The 20207-nt window shown below is 35.8% G+C and overlaps 2 protein-coding genes across 2 annotated transcripts in view; both read right to left on the bottom strand.

Moving 5' to 3' along the window:
- The window catches only part of LOC120778137, a 71288-nt gene that overhangs the window by 34688 nt on the left and 16393 nt on the right, over positions 1 to 20207 (bottom strand). The window lies entirely within an intron of this gene.
- Positions 4656 to 20207, bottom strand: part of LOC120778136 — a 31954-nt gene continuing 16402 nt past the window's right edge. The window contains exons 2-4 of the mRNA XM_040109860.1: positions 5925 to 6572; positions 5209 to 5854; positions 4656 to 5147 (exon numbers count right to left, since the gene is read on the bottom strand). Coding sequence (XP_039965794.1) covers positions 4921 to 5147; positions 5209 to 5854; positions 5925 to 6341 — 1290 coding nt within the window. The 5' untranslated portion in view covers positions 6342 to 6572 and the 3' untranslated portion in view covers positions 4656 to 4920. The remainder of the gene's footprint in view (positions 5148 to 5208; positions 5855 to 5924; positions 6573 to 20207) is intronic.

Raw genomic sequence — 20207 nt, 5'->3', positions numbered from 1 at the left:
TTTGATAGATTACGTGCATATAATATTATTAAACTCAATGACTAATTAAGATTAAAAAATGTTTGAAGTATTTCAGATGGCAATGTGCTACTTATGTGTCAAAAGCAGCATTTCAGAAACTACCTACCAATATAAACAAGAATTGATAATGCTATATGTAAGGCGGCTAGTGTATATTTTCCAGTCTATTAGCTCTGAGTGACATAATTTTATATTATCTATGGCTACTAAACTCAGTCTACTTGCAAAGGCTGATTCATCCCCGATTTTACATTTTTAAGATGCAATTTTGAAAGTAATTGCTCATATTTGTGGAATTGTTTGTAAAATGAAACAGAAAGAAATGGAAAACAATGCTGATAAATGAAATTTAAACTACAAACTTATAAAATCAAACAAACAATATTTTGACATAACTCGTTAAAAATTCGGATTAATCATATGAAAATATTAATAAATATTGTGAAATATATTCACTAAGAGTGCAACTAAAAAAAAAATCGTTTCCATATTTCGGTACTTTATATCCTAAAAAACTATTTGTTAAATATTAAATCGATATCCGAGTTTTTGAGTTATAGCTGTTTAAATGGTAGCCGTTCAGTTCTATTCCGACCTGTTGCTACAGAGTATTATAGTTTTGTTCACTTAACGGTTGTACGTATCACCTAAAACTAATCGAGATATGTAGATATAGGGTTATATATAGTTTTGTTAGAAAAGTTCAAATCCGGGTGACTGTTTGCCTGTACATCCGACCGTGCAAGCTGTAATTTGAGAAAAAATTTAGATATGTATCTAGGAGTAATTGGATCACTGCCGCACCCACAAACCGCCATTAACCGAAAACCTATAAAGTGTCATAACTATGCACTAAATTTAGTTATAAAACTATAATTTGGTAAAAGGGATCGCAGTAGCACGGTGCACCTGTAGGCAAACAATTTTGAAAAAGTGGGTTTGGCCACGCCACTAAGTTTAATGAGCGCAGATCTTATAAGATTTCGTACCGACATTGTGAAAATTTATGAAATTGGATGAAACGTTCACTTTCCATATAACGGGACCATTAAAAACTAACAAAAGCGCAATAAATAAATAACTAAATATGCCAGAATATTAAATTTTATCTCCGAGATGGTATTAGAGAGCTTTATAGGAGCCGGTGTGAAAATTAGACAATGGGTGTGACACCGCCCACTTTTTGGTGAAATCGGATATCTAGGGGCCTGATTCACCAATTTCGACAAAATTTAGTACGTGGCATAGTCTTTATATTCTTTTGCCACAGTACGAAAATGAGCGAAATCGGCCTAAAACTACGTCTTCTTCCCATATACCACATTATTAAATTCCATTTGATTCTTTAACTTTCCAGTACACAAATCAAGAAGCGTTTAATATAACGGGATGAAATTTTGCACGAAAAATGCGTTTAGTGTATGTATGTATATCGGTCAATTTGTGAGCCGTCTCAACGAGAATGAGAGAGCATATTTTACTTATAAAAGTGTATCTTCGTGTCTAAAATAGATAAATTTGACCGGATACTTGACCTAGCCCTCATATAAAAAATATCAGAATTTTCGCACATCCGGCTGACTTTACTCTATATGATTGGTTTTTTAGCATGTTGCATGTTAATATTATGTGGTATTGGGAAAAATAGATCAAATCGGGTTAATTCTACTCCAATCTTATATCGAATATATCAGTGTATGTACATATCTCTATAATAGCTTAGATTCCGATCCTCTGTTAGACGTTTTACACTTTTCGGTATTTTCCTGGCTTTGATTTTTGCAAGTTGCAAGAGAATTCAATTTGCAATTTCAATTTTTCTCCAAACAACATATCTCGAATTTGCTGCAGTGACAACTGGAAAACAAACGATCCAAAGTTTTGTTCTGCTTATTCTATACATAATTCTACTTAGAATGACTCAATCGGACTAAAGCCATCTTTTTAATTTTTTTTTTTTTTTTTATCGTAGGTCATTGTACGGAGAATGTCTTCTAGTTTAACGCGACTTTTTTATTTGTAGGTTTCCACCAGGGAGAAGGCCGGAATCACTGCAGCAGTGGAGAAGCCTTTTTAAGGTTCGTCGCTAAACTGTGTATTCTTGAAGCATCTAGTATAAATAAACCTTGAAAATTCGGAAACAGTCTACAGTAGTTTCTTTTTTTATTTCGGTTTTGTGCGATTGATTTTTAACGCAAAGTTTAAAAAAAATTAATAATTGTTTATATGAGAGATATTTGTTATAGCTGGCCGATCCGACTGATTCTGAAAAATTAGCAAAAAAAAATACCAAAATGCATCTACGTATTAAATTAAATTCGGATATCTCAAAAACTGACGAACTAATTTATATGATCCTTAAAAAACTTCACCTTAGAAACTACCTCGAAACCGTTTTTAGTCTCTTATGCAAAGTTGTTCAAAATGATTTGTGGAACATTTCCCGTACCAGCGATTTTCCCCTTTTTTCTGTCATCAACCTGCTTTAATACACATACATATGTATGTAAATGATCAGCATTACGAACTGAGTCGAGTTAGCCAAGTCCGTCTGTCTCTAACTATGTATACACGCGAACTAGTGCGATTGTTGTAGCGACAGAAAAGATTCCTGAAGTAATTTGAAGGAATACTGCGAATTTGTCCTTGGCAGGATAAAAATCCTGGGTTATTTCCGGTATTTTCCGGTTACATAGACGCGACTGTCGCTGCAAAGGGAGAGGCATGAATGCTAACTTGCTCCAACCACGTTTAGGGTCGTAGTAAATAGTTGCAGCGCATCGTGCCGCCCGAACTCTGGGTCCGGGAGGAATTGTCCCGCTCTCTCCACTTCTCTCGTTCACTTATTATCTGTAATTGTGGTGTAGATAGTAGTTGAAGCATTTGTTCGCTCCCCTCCTCCCACCCTACTATCACGTATAAATTAAATATAACTTAAAAACATGTTTATTCAAACGTTTGTGGTATATTTATTTGTGTATTTTTCTGGTAGTTCAGTTATGGTATATGTTACAAATTGTTCATTGATTGCATAATATTGCGCGAAAACTTAATTTATGAGATTGACAGAAATGTAAGCAACTGAGTTTAAATTTTAAGTATATCGTAATGGTATGAAATTTATAGTATGACTGTTTTCATTATGGCTGAGAAGCAACAATTTGCTTTGTTTATATTTATTAATATACTCTTATTTACCGTTTTCAAAAGTATTCGTACCAATTTCGATATATATTTGTGGTGATCTCATACTTACAAATTTGTAGTGAGATCTACACCGGTTGTACACACGCTAAAATGATGCTGATGATGCTCTTTTGGTTGCGAAGCTTTAAAAACTAACAAATGCTTCACACCTTAAATTCACTGCTTTCGTAAAAATATGGCCATTCGTTAAAATTACTTAAAACTTGCATAAATTTTTCTATAATGTAATAATAATGTATTTTGTGTATGAATATGAAAAAGCTTACAGCTCTCCAACTCTTTCTATCTCTCCCAGCATCTTCGTTTCAAATTAAAACACTCGTTTGAACGCCATTTTATGTTAAAATTGTATGCTGCATGATTATTAAAGCTAATTCTGTGTATCTTAATATGTTGTTATGTATGCGTGTATGCATGTAGACGATGCGTGTATGTATTGTACTTAGATTCCTTTTCAATTAGGCTAATATTCTTTGAACAAATTTTCTATAAACAAATTTGTATGGTTACATTGACTAGCAAAAACTTACTTAACATAACGTAAATTGGCATAAAATAATGGTCTACATAAAAATATACATGTGTATATAATTTGGTCTATATAAGTACAATACTTAAATCTAAGTATATGTTAGTAATATGTCAGACATGGCAACGAACTTTCCAAGCACAAGCACTTAGCTAAAAATTATACGATTACCTATAAATTTCTATAATATTCTTGCTCTGGAATATGTATGTATGTATGTATCTTATATATATACAATTATAGCGGTACTATTTAAGTATGGATTTCGCTAGCAAATTCGCACGGCATCGGTATGTCAGTATAAAAACTTAATCTACACATTCTAGTTGGTTTGCAATATTTCCCTTTCTTTTCACATTCTCGTACATATAACGCGGTATGCTCTATTTATATTATGTATAAGCAACAACATGGCTTATACTACTGAATATACAACTCTTTGACTACTGCAAATACAACTTCTCATGCATCGTCGTTCTAATTCGGTTATTTGAGTACGTAACTGTAACGATGAGTAAAACCTTAAGGTTATGTTTGTTATAGTGCAGTGCAATTAGTCGATTATCGTAAGAGCACCGTAGCTTTTTTTTCAAATGAGGAAAGAAACAATGAGACATTAAGCCGTTAGAAAAATAAAAAATCACTCATTTTATGTCTGTTAAAGAGATAAAAGCTTGTAAAACAGTAGCTCCACTGCGGTTACGCGTAGAGAAAATGACTTTTACTTAATTTCGCTTCCTAAATTAAACTACTTTGAAAATTCACAGCTGGACAATTAACTATTTTTCAATTCGCTAACATGCCAACTAAGCTTTGATCATCCAAAGTTTACAGCTTTATCCATGCATTTGGGCTACGCCAACTTAACTATTTTATTTTAGCTAATTCGTACTTTTCGCCTTCCCTTCCTGCAGCATATAAACTCTAATTCTTACTTTTCGCCCACTCTTCCTTCAGCGTCTATGCTCTAACCAAGACAGTGCTTCACATTGAACTACTATTTCTGAGCTTGAATGTGCGCCGCTCTCTTAACCAATTGCACTGTGGAGTAGTGGAAAATTCAAATTGTACAAAACGTGAGAGCAGTTGGTTATGTGCTTATGCATATCTCAATATTCAAATGCTTGTTAGTCCACTAGGTTGTAACTAAACTACGGTATATTTTAGTCGAAAATGCATGCGAATACTGCCAAGCAGTTCATGCCGAAATTACTCCAGCAACCGTCTTCGCCGGATGCACCCTTTTCGGCGCGCCGCATTTTCTTCGGATAGTTCTTCGGATTGGTGCGATCGCTAAGGTGTATTGGCATTTTTGGGAATTCGGGACGTGGCGTTCGAAACTTCTCCAGCAATTGACTTTGCTCTGGTGTCAGATTCTTCAGCTTCTTACCTAAATAAATAATAAATATCGAATTTTACTTGGAAAAGCTGGTAATAACTTTTTTAACTACCTTCGATGGCATCACTCACGAGCGAAACTTCCACCGGATCCAGCAGTTCAACGCGATCACATGCTTTGCGAAATTCATTGATATTCATGAGTAAATAACGTGGCGCGTAGCATAGCGGCCCGAGCACACGTCGTCTGTTCTCGGCCGTTGCGTCGAGCTTCTTGCGTTGACACTCGGCCACACTCCAGTCCGCCAAACAATTGAAGAGCACAAGCTCGGAACTTAGTTGTAGCGCCTCACGTTTCGCTATCATTTCGAGTTCCTCAAAGCGTAATTCGTTGATTTGCTGTTTGGTCAACACCAATTGCGCATGCATGTCGATCAGCTGTAGCGAGTTGTTGAGCAAAGCCATGCCGAATTCCTCTGCTGTGAAGGGATTGGGGTGTGGACTTGATTCAGCGCCCGCATTCGCATTGTCGCCTGCACCAGCAGCAGCGGTGCCGCCACCAGCATTGGCGTTTGTTTGAGGGTTTGGTGTTTTACGTTTTGCCTTCTTGTTGGCAGCGCTATCCTGTGTTGTAATTACAGCACCCAATTGGTGTTGGTTTGGTACTGAAATGCTTTGGTAGAACCACAGCGAACGAAAGATGTCGATCACCACTGCGCTCGTCAATTGCAGGTCCAGCTCACGTATGCAGTGTATTACCTGTTAGCAACAAAGCAATGAAAAAGTTTATGTGCTTCCCACTGGCGTGTGAATGTTTGCATTTACTCACCAAATCGGGACAATTGAAACGATCGGCCAACTCCAGTATTTTCAGTATATGCAAATGGTCGCGATACCGCACGAATTTCGTCTCTAAAAACCGTATGACCAATTCGAAGTCGTTCTTGTCCACATTGGATATTTGAAAATGATTATCGCCCTTGCGTCCACTATTTGGGCCAGCTCGTATCAGCTTCGCCAATTCAACACTGTTCTCCAGCACTGCCTTGCGCTCGCAGCGTATCATGTAGCGATCGTCGCCATTCACAACGATGAAATCGATGTAGGGACTTGGTATGACAGGCACAACAGTGGAGACGTTTGTGTGGCCGTGCATTAGGAAAGCAGGTGGTGCTGTGGGGGTGACCATGGTTTGGTTGCCAGCTACGTTATGACCGTCAGAGGCCAAACCAAATGGCAATACCATTTCAACACACGGCCGCTAAGTGGAGACCGAAAAGTGCTGCTGCGCCGTTAATGGCTTCAAAACAAACCTCCGTTGCGTCAAAGTTTTCCTCTCCAATTCCCCTGAGCTATCTCAGTAACAGTAAGCGTCGGTTTCAAGGTGGAAGTGTTCGAAATAATACTTGACGTTTGTAATCCTGGTGCTTATTTGGAAGTGGAGGCAGTGATTGTTCACATAATTCAAGGTGATATTCTGCAAATAAATCAAACGGATGTACAGATTATAGTGAAATGAGGTAAATAAAATATTATTATTATTCTATCTAAAATATTAGTTGTGTTCGATTTGCTATAAGGTTGAGAGTGCCGAACCGAACTCATAACTGACTTTAATGAGATTTCGTATAAATGATTGAAAAATGAAATGTTTGGCGTTTTACGTCTTAAGACGTGAATGAAGAAGTGGTTTAATAGAGAAGGAGACTACTATCTCAATCTATTCCGACGGGTCCAAAATGGACTGCAGAGTAGGTACGGGGGTATACTCTTAGGATGCCTCTCTCCAACTGTCTATTAAACTCAGCCAGCATTTTTCAAGCAGAAATAATTAAGTAAATATACTATAGAGAAGGCTGTAAGAGTGCACAGTTGCTAGCATACGCCGATTATATTGGCCTCAACAACTGCGCCGTTAGTTCTGCTTTCTCCAGAATGGATAAGGAAGCGAAACCAATGGGACTGGTTGTGAACGAGGGCAAGACGAAATATCTCCTTCAACAAACAAACAGTCGTCGGACTTGCGACTTGGCTCCCACGTCACTGTTGTCAATTTGAATGTCGCAATGTCTGCCAATGTGACTCGTGACTTTAACAAATAATTTGCAATAAAAAGCGTTTGATATTATAAATACCGATATAAACTATGCTATCGTTTAAGCTGAATCAAGCTACACACAGAGTACACAAATTTATCACAATATGTTTAGTAGATTCGAAGTTTATAACGGACAAGCAAGGTGTCTTATCGAATTATACTTTAATTTTTTCATGAATTGCATCCCTTACGGTTGAGAGATTATGGACTGTGTTAGAATCAGTTGAAACGTCAGGAATGCGATTTAAAAATTTTCAAAGACTTAGATCGAACTGAGCTCGATTAATGGATAATGCCGAGGGCAACAAAGGCACCATATTAGAGATGTTTTTGGAGAAAAAATTACCATCCATATTTATATCAAGGTCAATCGCACAATGCACTTTTATTTGTGAGTACTCTCAACATTTATCTTGACTTGAGACAAATTGTTTAAGCTTCTTCTTCTTAATTGGCGTAGACACCGCTTACGCGATTATAGTCGAGTTAACAACAGCGCGCCAGTCGTTTCTTCTTTTCGCTACATGGCGCCAATTGGATATTCAAAGCGAAGCCAGGTCCTTCTTCACTTGGTCCTTCCAACGGAGTGGAGGTCTTCCTCTTCCACAAAAAAGTATTTTCTGTATCCACAAGACAATTTCACATACTTTTCCACAATTTTTAGGAACTCTTCAACAAAAGGTTAATCTGGTTAATTTCTCATAGAATTTGCAACCATTCTAGCAAATGTTTTAACAAAAACTCAAATCAAGGCAGCGATGTGTAGCTCTGATGTAAGAAAATCGCAAATGAATTATTTACACATGAATAAAAAAAAGCAAGTATACGCAGTGGCGAACCGATTCAATTCCTCCCTCCACTGCTCGTTACGATTAAGCTTTGCCCTTTTTGTGCGATAGTGATACAAAGTTGATTAGATGAATGCTATCTCTTAAACAATTTTTTCTAATATAACCCATTACAGCTATAACTATTCTTCAATTCTAAGGTGTTATGCGGTTAGAATTTTCAAACAAATAATTTTTACATTTTCTTAAAGTATAATATCGTAGATATATTCTTTATAAGTTTGAAGTAAATCAGACAAATATTTTTCGAAATAGTTGATATTTAGCAAAGGGTTCTCCTACGCTCTACGTATTATTACCTACATATATACGTATATTATACTCATTCGTCGTACTATTTTTTTCTAGGTTGGTATGGCTGTCTCGGACATCTGTGCCAAATGTCAAATTAAAATATTAATTAGTCTTTAGTATGTATAGGCTTGTCTATCTGAAGCCTATAAAGACATTCCCCGATTTTGACGTTGAGTGAAATTATTCAATAAAGAAATGCCATTAAATTGTCTGTGTGGAATGAAATTTCTGGTGCCGAAACGTTCCGAATGTTGGGAAACTCCTGCGGTGATAATTGTGGATCAGTGAAAACCATTTTGAAAGATCATTTGATTCCAAATCACTAATTTCTTTCGAAGCGACAGCGTTGCGTTAAAATCTGTGAAACAATGCTTTCTGACTCCATGATGTCATTAAACGTATTATTGTTGGCGATGAGTCTTGGATCTATGCTTACGACCTGGAAACACGAAATATCATGGCAAAGGTGACCCGAAGCCGAAACCCCACGTCAAAGCAAGTCAAAAATTAAGGTTAAGTTGACAGTTTTCTTCGATTACAGACAGGGGCGAACGCAGGGGGGGGTTTTGGGGTGTTGGATTTTTTTAGATTTAAGGGGAATTGAATATGGACTTCTTTTGAAAATTAGTTCTGAACTGAAAAGTCACCAATAAGGTTTCTATTATTTTTTTTAGAATTGTTAATCATAATACAGGAAAAATAAAAACTCATTTATTATGTTAATCATAATACAGGAAAAATAAAAACTCATTTATTATGACTTTCAGTTTTCGTTCCATGAGCAAACTGTTGTGAAATAAATCTAAATTAAAAAAATTATGCTATTTGCAAAAAAATACTTGAGTGTCTTAACTAAAATGTCTATATTTTTAATAAAAACAACCAGAAAAAACTGGTCTGAATTAGATACACAACTCTACTTATTATTTGTTTTTCATTTGCTGAATTTAGAATGTGGAAAAGGTTAAAAATCTTTTCTTCAGATTATATTTTCTAACTAAAATTTGGAATATATTTTCAGGAACTGGTTAAATCAAACAAAGAGATCCAAAACTGTTTTAGTGCATCGTTTTTTAAAGATTGGAGCAACAATCCCTATATCTGTCGCTTCAAGTGAACGCTCGTTTTCCTCACTTCGCAGGCTTAAAACACATTTAAGAAATAAAACTGGAGAAGCACGCCTGAACGGAATGGCTCTCTTGAATATCCATAGAGATATAGACGTGACGGAGGAAGAGATTTTAAATGTTATGGCCCAAAATAAAAGAAGATTAGACTTCAATTTGTGAATAAAATAATGAAACATTGTCTTTTTACCTAAAACCCCCCCACCCCCCAAATTTTTTTCCTGCGTTCGCTACTGATTACAGAGATGTGGCGCACTCCGAATGCCTTCCGACCGGCCAAGCTGTCAACAAGGAATACTATTTGAGTGCTATGCGTCGTTTACGCAAAGCTATTCGTAAAAAGAGGCTGGAATTATGGCTCGACAACGCCCGTTAAAACAAAAATTATATAAGCAAAACTGTTTAACAAAAAAAAATAATAATTATAAGAAAAATCCATAGATGAATATTTGAGTGCCTTCAACATATTCTCGAGTGAACGAAAATGTATATATTGCTTATGAAAAAATTTAACTAATTATCACCAAATAATAATCGTGCTTTTTAGTTTGACACTTTTGATTAATCGAGCGACATAATTTAGTTTTATCTTTACAAACTTGCACACAGAAATTGGCTTATGCTATCTGCAAATGTATATTCTATCAATAGGTACATGCTTCAACAACTTCATTAATACCTTTATTCGTGTTATTACTAATTAACTGTTTAGCATAACTTTTAAGTTGTGGTTCTGTCGTTCATTCAATACAAATCACTCACATTTTAGTAAATTCAAAATGCCAAATTCGCACGCAGTAGAAATTTTTACCAACCAACCAGATCGGTCATGTTATGATAGACGGAAGACACGTCTACAGTGTTCTAGAAGTGCGTACGCTCCGAGGTTCTCACATAGACTCGGACCACTATATTGTTGTAGCGAAGATACGCACCCGCCTCTGTATATCAAAGCATGCCCATCAACAAGCACAGGAAAGGTACGACGTCGAGAAGCCCCTATCACCACCGACAGCGAAACGGTTTTCTACTCGACTTGCTCACCTGCTCTCTGAAAGCGCTCATCAGCTACTCGATATAGTGGAATTGTGCGACGGCATTTCAAGCCCCAGCTACAGCTGCCAGCGAAACCATTGGTTTTCGTAAAGGTCGAAAGAACTGTCGTGTCGCAGTGGAGAAAAGCGGACAGCCCACCTAGCGATGTTGTAATCGACTACAACATGAGCAGGGTGGGATAGATACCGAGAGTTGAAGGAAGGTGCATATGCAGACAAAAAAGAAGAAAGAGGCTAAAGAGCTTGAGATGCTGGCCGACAGGGGTAATACTCGAAAATTCTACGAAATGATGCGACGACTAACGGAAGGTTTCAAGAACGGAGCATACGGTGATCTACAGGCTAATGTTCAGAGCTTACTGAAGTTATAGAGGTCTACTATCGACCAGATTTTCACCATGCGCCAAGTCTTGGAAAATACCCATGAAAAGATGATCGACACACACCACCTCTTCGTCGATTTCAGAGCTGCTTTTGGCGGCATAAAGGCACTTTATATCTGAATTTGGTATCCCAGAAAAGCTAATACGGCTGTGTAAGCTGACGTTGAGTAACACCAAAATCTCCATTAGGATCTAGAAGAATCTCTCCAAGCCATTCAATACCATGTTTCAGACAAGGGGAGTCCCTCCCGCGTGACTTCGTCAATCTATTGCTGGGGAAAATGATACGAGCTGCAAAGCTAAATAGAGAAGGCACAATCTTTTATAAGTGTGTACAGCTGGTGGCGTATGTTGATGATATTGATATCATTGGCCTCAACAATCGCGCCGTTAGTTTCTGCTTTCCCCAGACGGGATACGTGTATTAATATTCTTAGCGCGAAAAGTTAATTCAAATATTTGATAATTTGCCATCGACCTGTATTTACATACATACATATGTTATAATATTTACGAGCAAGAATACTTATCTCTACTTATGTCTAGTGTTTAATTATTTTGACAAGTGATACAAATGGAATTTCTCCCTTTCATTAATTTTTTTCTATTTTACTATTTATTCTCTATGTATACGAATACAAATTGTTTTGTGTAGACTTGAGAAAATGGTTAAATAAAAGTTAACAAAGCTGTTGAATGGACAAGCAAAAAATTTACATGACTATAAAAACTAAAACCGTGAAAGCGTTTTTGCTTAGAAACAGTTGCTGTTCAATTCTTTTAACGAGTTAGCCCATTTTTAGAAAACTGAAAAAAGATAAAAAAAACACAGTTTGTACAATTGTAGTCATAAATGAAGCTCATTATTAGTAGAAATCGTTTAAAACAAATGTATATTTCGAAATTTCAAATTAAAATTTGTTTGAGTTGACGAATCTCTTTTTACACCAATTTATTGGGACAGCAAAGCAATTAAAATAAACTATGTATCACGCTTGAGATGAAAGACTCAAAGATTGTCTTCAATAAGGCCACTTTTTTCAAGTACACAAGAGCGATCTGTTCAAGATTTGGATCCTGTATGTACACAAATTTTACCTAAAACTAACACCACAGAATAGCATATGTTATTTCATTTGGAATCATTGGATATGATTGAGATGAGCATTCCTCTATACTCAGTTCAAACCTCTTTTTAAACACACATTATGGTAACCGTGCATATGAAGTAAAATTTGAACAGCTAAATAATTGAAGGGTGTTTTCTTAGACGTGTAGATGAGTGCCATTCACTTGAGAGTGGTCAGAAAAGATTCCTCCGGCAATTATTAGCAAATCGTGCAAATATATTAGGCCAATATTTCGTTGACTTAATCGCTCGGCAGAGTCGGTAAATCGAGCAACCATGAATCGCAACAATTGGAGCTGTGTCCATTCAATTTATGGGGAAGATGTTGCGAAAGGATCTTGGTTTGTAAGCTTATAAAAACCAACTCGTTTAAGAATTGAAACCGAACGATCATCAAGCGCGAAACACGTTCGGAGAATGGGCCCATAACGAGATGGCCACCGATTCCGATTTTCACAAACAAATTTTTTTCAGCGATGAAGCTCACTTGGCCCACACTTTTTCAAATATGAAACTGACCATAATGTTATGTAGTAGTCAATGTGGGATGCTGTAGAGCCATGATTAATGACTTTTTCGTGTTTGAATAGGAGGATTTTGGACTTTGGTTCGTTAACATGGCATTCAGCGGATGAAGCAATCAATTTATTGCAGTAAATTTTGAGTGAGCGTATTTTCTCAAGTCGCATGCCAGTAGCGTGTCCTCCAAGATCGTAGGATTTACACTATTTTTCTGGAATTTTGTGAAGGGGCTTATCTACGCAGATAAACTCGAGGGGCAAATGTTTAGTCGGATGTGGTGAGAAATCAGAAATGTTGACATATTTTAATGTTACATTATCTACAACATTATATTATAACTAAATTTTATTGTAAATAAAATATACGCATATCGTTCCATTTATTATAAAATATTCTTTATACTGGTGTCATAATCTTGCGTTTTTTATGCAAAAAGTTTTATCTCGTTGATATTGTCTATTATTTCCCTTTCAGCTGCCTAATATAAAATATCAATTCGGTAATGTTGGTTTTTTTTATTATCTCCGAAGAAAATGCATCCAAAGCGTTGACTAGAATTATGAAAATGTGTTCATCTGTGTTTGCTCTCTCTCTCTTTCTAATCCGCTCTCACCATATATTATATGATTAGGTATTCAACAATAAATAACCACTAAGATCCAGTTCTCAATGTCTGGTTAGCAGCCATCTATCAGTTAACTTCTGGTTAAAATAGAATATTCTTTCCCAATTCTTTCTCGGTTAAGTTAACCAGAACTTAGTTGACAGATGGCTACTAACGAGACATTGAGAAAACGACCCTAAGTTTATTAGTGTTGATAACATCCATTTTTATTTCAAGGAAATGATCATGTACCCTTTATACCTATGTATATTTTACCTTCAAACATTTACTTGTTTAACATTTATTTATTTGGTTAAACTTAATATAAGACAACTCCAGTATTCACGTTTTAGCTGTTCTTCATTTATTTTTCAAACAGTTACTTTTGAACACTTTATTTTTTCGCTATTTACGCGAATCAAATTGAATCATTGAGCGTTTTCTTTTATAATGTTTATCACTATTGACAATTTAACGTTTTATTACAGAATCACGCCTTAATATTGTTCAACTCCCAAACACATATTTACATATTTGTTTCGTTGTAAATGACAAATTCTGTTTTTTTATGACCACAAAAGTTCGTTAAAATTTACTTTTGCAAAACACGATTTTACTTATCGAACCACCCATGCTTCTACATTTCAAAATACGCTAAATTTTCTTATTTTGTTACGAGCGCGTATAAATAGCTCCTCAGACGGAGTGCCGATCTTCTCGATACAAGTTCAAAACTTCGACTGCGATCCATTAATGGTTTTTGGCGATTACTGCAAGCTGAATGCCGATTGCCACCTTCAGGAGGCGCGAATGCTCGGCAAACATATCTTTGCTGCTTTCGCTATGCAGCGGCCGCTGCTTGCGAACATACATATGTACATGCGCGAATACTTACATATCTAAACGCAAAAGTACGCACACGCTTGCAGCTATGTACATGGACGCAACCATACATATGCAAATGTACATATGTACTGAAAACATTCATTACGAATGTGCGGGAAAACGAATGCGCCCGATTTCCGTCTGCGAAAACCTTCGGCTGCTATGATCGTTCCAGTGCCAAATATGTTCTTGACCAGGAGAAGCGGTAAGTTTCATGAACTTCGACAACTTACATTTGCCGTTTTAAATAAGCTTTAATCCATACATTATTGTTGGCTGCTGCTGACATATAAGTGTATGTACATTCATACAAAGTTTTGTGTTTGCAATTTTTTTGTTGCTTTTTTCTTAGTTTACGAGTGCACAACACATGCTATTGTTCTTGCATTCATATTTGTTATTCGTACAAATTAACATTTTAACTTTGTTGAATTCTTTTAAAGTACATTCATATGAATACATATGTTCATATGTACATATGTACATATACTTATGAAAGTATGTATTTGGCAAATTAACTAACAGGAACGTTTTTTTATATTTATATATAATTATTGTTTATTATTACATACATATGTACTTATTTATCCACGTGCGCCGGTGTTTGCCAGTTAAATAACCACATAATATTCATATACATATGTACATATGTATGTACATACATATATACACTTGATATTGATCTGAATAATTTTTTGGTTTAGACAATAATTTCTGTTTCTTGGCAAAAAAAAGACGTGTGCAAGTTCAGGCCGATATCTAAAGACTAGTTCACGTATATGCAGTTAAACGGACGGACGGACAGACATGACTAAATCTACTCAGCCCTTCATGTTGTTCGGGTATATTAAATTTGTCACGAAATTTGTAACACCCAGAAGGAAGGGTCGGAGACCCTATAAAGTATATACTCGTATATAAATGATCAATATGTTGAGCTGAGTCGATTAAGCCAAATCCGTCTGTCTGTCTATATGTCCGTCTGTTTGTCCGTCTGTATATATACGAACTAGCCCCTCAGTTTTTAAGATATCCTTTTGAAATTTTGCAAACATCTTTTCTCTTCAAGAAGCTGCTCATTTGTCTGAACTACCGATAGCTGCCATACAAACTGAACGATCGGAATCAAGTTCTTGTATGGAAAACTTTCACATTTTACAAGATATATTCACGAAATTTGGTATAGATTATTTTCTAAGGCAACAATGTAATCTCCGAAGAAATTGTTCAGATCGGTTAACTATAGCATATAGCTGCCATACAAACTAAACGATCGGAATCAAATGCTTGCATGGGAAACTTCCTCATTTGACGTGGTATCTTCACGAAATTTGGCATGGATTACTGCTTAAAGTAACAATATAATCTCCAAAAAAATTGTTCAGATCGGGTTACAATAGCATATAGCTTCCATACAAAATGAACACATAGTTACTAAAAGAAATGCACCTGTAAAGGGTATATTAGCTTCGGTGCAGCCGAAGATAACGTTTTTCTTGTTTTCAATAGCCTTCTTTTGACAGACCTCGCGTGAGTCATGTCAAGCTGTCATGTTATTTTTGCTCAGTATTGTTTGCCATTTCAGCGTGGAAACGCTAACAAATCATTAAATTTTATTACGAAAAGTCTCGTTCTATAAAGAATATGTCCTATTCGCAGCACCAACACCCATCTTGAGACCCAGCTCTCATTATTGGATTATATTCGACCGGATAGACTACGTCCAACACGCAGTGAAGAAAATAGAGCATATACATATATACACGAAGACCGTGGAGAGTCGATTCGGTGCCGTTCGCAACAACTCGGATTAACGAATGCAACGACTTGGCGCATTTTACGTTGAGAACTTAACAAGCAAAATTGCCGCATTTGAGATTAAGATAACCTAAGAGATTCAAGAATTCCCATTTCATCCCGAAAAAATAACAGTTTGGTGTGGTCTGTGAGCCGGTGGAATCATCGGTCCATATTTCTTCAAAAAGGATGCCGATGAGAACGAATCCGTCAATGGCGATCGTTAGTGCGCCATGATAACCAACTATTTTATGCCTGAAATTGAAGCTCGTGATGTCAGCGACATAAGATTTCAACAAGAAATTTCCAGTACATCGCATCTACATACATACATATCAATGGATTTATTGAGAGAACACTTCGGTGAACAGATAATTTCACGTTTTGGGTCGATCGATTGGCCACCAAGATCTTGTGATAATACACCGTTAGACTTTTTCCTTTGGGGATATGTCATCGAGTCATCGAAAATTGGACTCAACCGACGGACCAGCTAAGATGTAGACGCAGCCAACATTCAAAGGAGATAATCTTCAAAAAATAAATGCCAAAGAATGTTCTTCCGTATGGTAATAAACATTTCTTATTAAATTTGAAGTTTCTGTATTTTTTCTTTAAAAAAAATAAGAAATCTCGAAATGATCAGCATTTATATACAGAAAGACAGATATGACTAAATCGACTTAGTACGTCATGCTGTTTAGTTACATATGTACATACATATATGTATATAAGCCTTCGACGTTTATTTCTGGGTGTTACAAACTTCGAGGCAATCTTAATATACCCTGTTCAGGGCAAGTCCTCGTTGATATTGTTAATCGAATATGCGAATAGTTCCAGCCCTTATATTGTACATAAAAGCCTGTTATTGCTTTGCTTGGTATAAAGATTTCGGAACACAGGCACCAACCACTGTTCAATTCGAAGCAGATAAAAGTGCCGTCGTAAATTTTTACTCATTGCATTATTAATGGCATTGCGCTGATGGGCGAAGAAACCTTCAGATTATAAAATCAACAATAACCGCCAACGGCGTCATGAAAGCATTGCTAAACTATTGAAAGTTGAAAGGAAGGGCTTACTTTATTTGTATAAAATTTCGCATGACTGCCAATAAAATAATTGTACATAATTATCTGCAACAACCGGAATATTTATATTGATACAAATAGATAAAGAATTAACTCTCTATTTTGTAGGTTCGCAAACGTAATCAGCAACGAGCCAAAAACAAACTTTCAATATAAATGCAGGCGGCCAAGCAAGATAACGTACGTAAACAATGAAACTTAAAGGGTTCAAATATACAACTACATAGTATATAAATAAGTAGGCACACAAATATATACATACATACAAAAACATACACAGATTTACATACATACATATATGAGAGTTTATTTGCAAGCAAAGAAAATTTTTACCACGTTCATTATGAAATGAAATCATGGCATGAGGTCGAAGATATAAAATTAGTAATCACTTAAAGCTGAACAGAGTTTAACTTACATACATATATATGTACGTACATATATATAAAGCTCTACACACACACATACATATGTATATGTATATCCGGTAGTAATTAATTTCACCATTAGGGCGGCAACTGCAAGCACTCAAGGAAATGCTCAAATAAAGCGCATACAAGCACATGCTTCTTTGCTGCGAAAAAATACCGCGCATACCTACATACATACATATGTATGTACCATATATTTATACAGGCTGCATACAATGTTGAAACAAATGTGAGCATCAAGTAAAGTTGACACTTTAAATAAAATATATATGTACATATGTACATATATACTAAATAAGTATGTACATATATACTAAATAAGTAGATATGATGTTTCTACGGTGATCATCAAATCGGGTTTTCATAAGCGTCTTATGTGATCAGATCAGGGTGCTTCATAAAACGGCAAAGAAACGTTCCGACAGGAATCTTATCTAAAGGGTGTTTTAGACGTGTCTTTTTTAGTGAGACAATACTTTTTTTGGAGTAGGTCTCCTTATCAGCTGTTACTTGATTTATACTCAGTTTGATATTTCCTAAAATCAACTTGTGCAAGAATTGAAGCCGAACGATCGTCCAGCGCGTCGCACGTTCTATTAATGGCTCCAAAACTAGATGACCATCGATCCTGATTTTCACAAGAAAATTTCGTTCAGCAATTAAGCTCATTTTCAGTTGAGTGGGTGCGTTAATAAAGCACATTCTTGCCTTTTGAAGGGATCAACACGCCATTGTTTAGGCGCCGGTAAAGCCTCAAAAAGTCATTTTCGTGCCTGAATTGTTGATATGGATGACCTTAGGTTCCAATGAGACGGGGCTATATGCCATACAGCCAACGAAACAATAAATTTATTGAAGGCAACTTTTGGTGAGCGCATTAGCTCGCGTCGTGGGCTTATAAAGTGGCGGTGTTCAAGATCAACCGATTTAACGCCGCTGAATTATTTTTTGTCGAATTACGCTTTTACTTTTCTACGCAGATGAGGCAGAGACGATTGCGCCTTGAAAGAGATTATTCGAAGCTTTATTGCTGATTTACGACCCCAATTATTACAAGTGATCAAAAATTAGATTTTAGACTGGAATTTATTCGAGCCAGCTGTGGCATAACATTAAATTATTTTATTTCTTCTTGAAAGCAATACATACGGAAATCTAAAAAGCACCATTTACCTATTATGTAGACTCAGAGTATTCAGCTAAGAGCTCTTAAAAAAAAAAAAAAAAACAAAGTAAACAGAATGTAATCGTGGTACTTAGGTTAAGGGTTTACATAGGTTTACGGATTTAAAAAAAATCGCTTTTTTTATTGTCTTATTGTATTCTAAAACACATCTACAATATTGTCCAAAATTTTCAAGTTGCTACCGGTAATAGTTTCGGAGATTCAGCCCTGAGAACTTGTGCGCTCGAGGCTAGCTAGGCTAAGTGCGCTGTCTTAAAACGCGTTTTTTTCGAAACGGTGTTCTTGAAGTCGGTTACTAAGATTCCTCCAGAACTACTCAACCGATCTTCACGAAATTTTACACGAATCTTTAAGATACGAAGGATTTTTCTTCGTTTAAAACTATTTAAAAAAAATTCTCTTTTCTGTAACAATAACAAATGCTAATAAAAATATTTAATTTCTACATAAGAAACAAATTGTTGAAAAAGGGTTTTTTACCCGAGGAAACCCATGTAACCCCTTAAAAAATTTATTCATTCTCATATATTTCTCAATACTGTACCCTGAATATTTGTTTCTGAATATGCAATTATTTAATTTATGGTAAATCTTTTATTAATAAGAAGAGTAAATATTTTCATTTGAGAATGCCAAGCACGAATTTCGAGTTTTGGGTTCAGGGTATTTTCCTAACTTTTATCAATTAGTTATGAACATATGTACACAGATGCAATACTCCACATATACAATGTAAATATAAGCATGTGCATATGTATGTGTGGAAGACTTATTTAAATACGGTTGTCATGTAAAACAGTAAATAGCATTTTCGTTTATTGGTTTTTGTGATAAATATGGTATTTATTAAGTATGTTTTGTGTGTGTGTGTGTGTGTGTTGGCGCGCGGAGAATCGCTGTCATATGCTAATACCCAGTCCCAGTGTGCCATAATTAAATTATCAGCGCAGATAATTCCAATTATTAAAATAAACACCAGTTTTGTGCCGTCTACAAGTGCGAACCAAATAGTCAAATCTCTTATATTCCCCAAAGCTTCTGTGACATTTTCCAATTAGCACGATTTTTTGGCTGATATTTTGACTCGGCCGTGCGAAGTCATATAACACATTTGTACTGAGCCATATACTTATATATGTGAGTATGTATATGTACTATATTATGTATGTATGTATGTACTACATATGTATATATGCATTTATATGCGAAGGTATGTACATAGCAAAATATCTATGTGCAAGCCACACAATAAATATGTATGTAGTTACATACATACATTTATACACAAGTTCGCATATAAGCTAGTGAATTTGCGGCTACTTGTGGCTTGGCCGCTTCAACGTTGACGACATTGATCGCTTGAAATCAGGAAAAAATATTTGACAGTTGTAATTATGATAAGCAGAGTAAATATGAATAAATATTTGCCGCTACTTTTGGCATTAATAGTGTATTTGCAGACGGACGTATTCATGTCAGCACATATGCACATATGTACATATGTATTTATGTTTGTCTAAGTATTTATTGCCATATATGTATGTATGGAAAGTGCCTGTGCATGTCGAAAATTACTCATACAAACGCCAAAGTCAAGGTTGTTATCAATAATATTGACACGTATCGCTGCATGGCTTGGCGAATGCGTACAATTTTTTT

Source organism: Bactrocera tryoni, chromosome 5 (assembly GCF_016617805.1).
Source record: "Bactrocera tryoni isolate S06 chromosome 5, CSIRO_BtryS06_freeze2, whole genome shotgun sequence".
NCBI classification, from domain to species: Eukaryota; Metazoa; Arthropoda; class Insecta; order Diptera; family Tephritidae; genus Bactrocera; species Bactrocera tryoni.
Note: the sequence above shows the minus strand (reverse complement) of the source record. Positions and strands in the feature narration are given on the sequence as shown.